The sequence below is a fragment of the Agrilus planipennis genome, unplaced genomic scaffold (genome assembly GCF_000699045.2).
Source record: "Agrilus planipennis isolate EAB-ADULT unplaced genomic scaffold, Apla_2.0 scaffold1410, whole genome shotgun sequence".
Taxonomy (NCBI): domain Eukaryota; kingdom Metazoa; phylum Arthropoda; class Insecta; order Coleoptera; family Buprestidae; genus Agrilus; species Agrilus planipennis.
The window spans coordinates 2,723-6,596 of NW_020440060.1; the positions used below are offsets into that span (position 1 = coordinate 2,723).

The 3,874-nt window shown below is 30.7% G+C and overlaps 1 protein-coding gene across 1 annotated transcript; it reads left to right on the forward strand.

The window, feature by feature from the left end:
* Nucleotides 1-954: 954 nt before the first annotated feature.
* Nucleotides 955-3,869, forward strand: LOC108743836 (ribosomal protein S6 kinase beta-1-like; the record flags this gene model as incomplete). Its single annotated transcript, XM_025979538.1, has 8 exons — nt 955-1,342; nt 1,468-1,508; nt 2,230-2,488; nt 2,550-2,683; nt 2,738-2,929; nt 3,011-3,101; nt 3,265-3,513; nt 3,810-3,869. Coding segments are annotated over exons 1-8 (1,113 nt in total), but the record flags the coding sequence as incomplete, so codon positions are not given.
* Nucleotides 3,870-3,874: the final 5 nt, after the last annotated feature.

The following is a 3,874-nucleotide window of genomic DNA, read 5'->3' on the forward strand; positions in this document are numbered from 1 at the left end:
GGTGACATCGTACTTCTTTTCCGTATACAGAATTGAGGAAGATACTGTCGGGGCGACTATTCCCTGAATATATACTTAAATTAGGAAGAGACATGGTAAGGAAATAAATTTAATGGGAATCGGTCGAAAAGGCTCATGTCAAAACGTAGAGATTTTGTGAAAACTTTGTGTCATTGTAACCAGTAAAAGAAAGATACATACCTTTTTACTTTTATTATCAGCCATATTAAATAATTAATACACAAATCTAACGTTAATTAATTAAGTTAAATAAAAAATCTAGAACATACAGTCATACAAACACAGCGTGTTGACCTAACCTATGCGTTTGAATATCCTCAACAGCATTCTTCTTCTATTGGAAAATTATTATTCAATACGCATGCGTATTAATGTATTAATGGTTGATTTTGAAAAAATATTTAAAAAAAACATGAAACTTTTAGCCATAATTCAATGGCTCTTTTGGAGAATACAAAAAAAAGCATTTTCTTCTGTTGATATTCTTTGCAACTAAAAACAAAAAACAGTAAGTGTAAAATTCATTTCGATTCGCCATGTAATTTATGACGATAATGAAGTCTCAAAGTTGTAAAGATAACTACGTATTGAAAATGTTTATGTTGTTAATAGTTTTATAGATAAGCATTTTCAATTTTCATCTAATTGATAAGGCAAAATCTTTTAGAATAAATGCGTTTTATTTTTGATTAATTGATATTGCAAGGCCATCGGGCTTTACCAGTGTAACAGTACTGTAAGGAAGGTTGTCTATGTTGTTGGAAAAAATGATTTTATTTTTACATTAAGTGATCGTAACAGAAAAATAACTTTAGAAATCACGTGATTTATAATCGAGTGAAAGCCCATATTTTCTAAGCTGCTAAATAATAAACATTTCTCCGTTTAGGTCAAATAAAACCGATTTTTTTTAATACAACTAATATTGCATGATTAAACAAAAATAATTTTCTTTTTTTAGTATTTTATCACTAGTAACGTATTGAATACAAAAGAACGTCGTAGAACGTATTTTTGAAATAACGTTTTAGAAACGGATACCAAAATAACAAACCAGAGCTAGTTGTCGTTGTCAGTTTAGAAGAGGTACTTAACCTTACTTCGAAGTGTAATGCATGGTGAGAAAATTCTATAACTAGAAAGTAATATCAATTTCAAAGTGATTTCTAGAAATGTGCTTTGTTCGTTTGTGCTAGAATGTGAAAATTACAGTTATTAAGTGTGTTATTGAAAAATGGCTGGCGTATTTGATATTGAGCTACATGACATTGAAACTGTAGAAGTTGACGATTCTGATGACGATATTATTGAAATAACTGAGGTATTACAGCCAAAAAAATACTACACAACATATATTTGAAAGCATGGTGCTAATTCAGTTTTGAAATTCTTGCCACATATTTTTTATTTGGTTTGCATATGTTTTACATATCTATATATTTTTAGGGTGGATATGATCAGAACCCCAACGTGAATGATATTATAGAGTAAGTATTCATTTACATCTTGTTCATATCTAGATAGTGAATACCAAATTAATCAATTATAAGAGCCTTTTTATAATTATCTTGGATAAACCTTATGTGAGTCGTTAAGTTATCTCTTATAGGTAAAATTGGTTAATTTAGGTCAAATAATTTTAATGATCTTGATTTGTCTGGGTTATTCTATTTGAATTTGTGTTTTTTTTATGTTTTTTACACCAAAAATAAAAGATATTTAAGAATAACTGCTAGTAAAAATGTACAATATCAAATTTTTAAATTATTTTTTTACACCCCATGGGCAGCATATTTGTAAAACAATAAATAGTTTTTGCCTTATTTTCAGTTTTGTAAGACAGAAGTAAAGTGTGTAAGTAGGTCATGGTTATGTCATCATATTGAAATGTAGGACTTTCTTTTTACATGGTCTGAGTGAAAGTAAAAGTTAAAATGAACTAATATGCTCTAAACTATAAAGTATTACATGTTACTAGGTTTCTGGATTTTGCAACGCTCTGTTTGTTTAATCACCGCTTTTTATCCTCATAAATTCGTATTGTATACATACATGTATATGTATATGTTTATCTTTTGAAGAGCTTTTTTATGTACCTTATAAATTGTTTTATTTAGTATGTTTGACTAGTATTATTTAATTTTTTACAGTTTCCGGGTCATTTTTTAATAGAGTATACATTTGAAAGAGCAAAAATATTTGTTTTAGTGACGATAACATTGAAACAGTCCAACTGACTGAACAAAATGTTAACCCTGGACAAGAAAAGACAGGGCCCCATGACTTTGAACTTAGGAAAGTACTGGGGAAAGGGGGCTATGGCAAAGTATTTCAGGTGCGTAAAGTTACTGGTCAAGATGCCGGGACAATATTTGCAATGAAAGTTCTTCGTAAAGCTTCCATAGTTAGAAATCAAAAAGACACAGCACACACCAAGGCTGAACGCAATATTTTAGAAGAAGTTAAGGGAAGAATAAAATGTTTTAATATGATGTTAATTTTTTTAATATTTTATTTTGTCATTTTAGCACCCTTTCATAGTGGACTTAAAATATGCCTTCCAAACTGGAGGCAAACTGTATCTAATTTTAGAATATTTAAGTGGAGGCGAGCTTTTCATGCATTTGGAACGTGAAGGAATATTTTTAGAAGATACTGCATGGTAATTTAGGAGAACAGTTTGTGTGTGATATTTTATATAATTTTTTTCTTTTAGCTTTTACTTATCCGAAATTATTCTAGCACTAGAGCACTTGCATTTACAGGGAATTATTTACAGAGATTTAAAGCCTGAAAATATTTTACTAGATGCTTTCGGACACGTTAAATTGACCGATTTTGGTCTCTGTAAGGAACACATTCAAGAAGGAATTGTTACACACACATTTTGCGGTACTATAGAATACATGTACGTTAAATATTTATTTTTAAAACACTTCTGTCTGATAACAACTATTAGGAATTATTATTTAATAAATATTACTTGTAGGGCCCCTGAAATATTAACGAGAAGTGGCCATGGTAAAGAAGTCGACTGGTGGTCATTAGGTGCTCTTATGTATGATATGTTAACAGGGGCTGTGAGTACCTTTCTCATTCATTATTAATTTCTAATTTAAAAACAATGAATTAGTATTGAATTGTAAATATTAAGCCTTAAAATTTTCGAGTTGAATTTGAAAGCACATTAGGGATTCCAGATTATATATAATATTGTTTTCCAATATGTGGTATGCTTTTTAGCCGCCTTTTACTGCGGAAAACCGCAAAAGAACGATAGAAAAAATCCTTAAAGGCAAGCTGATACTGCCCCAATATTTAACTGCCGATGCCAGGGATTTGATAAGGAAATTGCTCAAGAGACAGGTGCTGGCTAGGTTGGGGTCTTCTCCCGGGGACGCGGATGGCATCAAACAGCACCAGTTTTTTAAGCACATCAACTGGAATGATGTGCTAACAAGAAAACTGGAACCGCCCTTTAAGCCGAGTCTAGTAAGCTATTGTACTTTGAAAACATAATGGAGTTGGCCTTTAGTTGGTGAATGTTCATGAATTAGTTTGTATATATAAATGACATAAAATCTTATATATAAGAGTCATATTAAGGGAAAGGTGGGTGGGGTGATTTTGAATAAGTTTAATTACGGTGAACTTATTCAAATTCCAAACATTCAAATAAAAGATTTGTGAGAAGTTTACAAATTGCGCTACAACAAATTCAACTATTGTACTTTTCGTTTGTATCAGTTTTGGTTTGTAATGTAATTAATAATATTATTTTTTTGAAGGCCAGCGAAGATGACGTTTCGCAATTCGATACCAAATTCACCAAACAAACACCTATTGATTCACC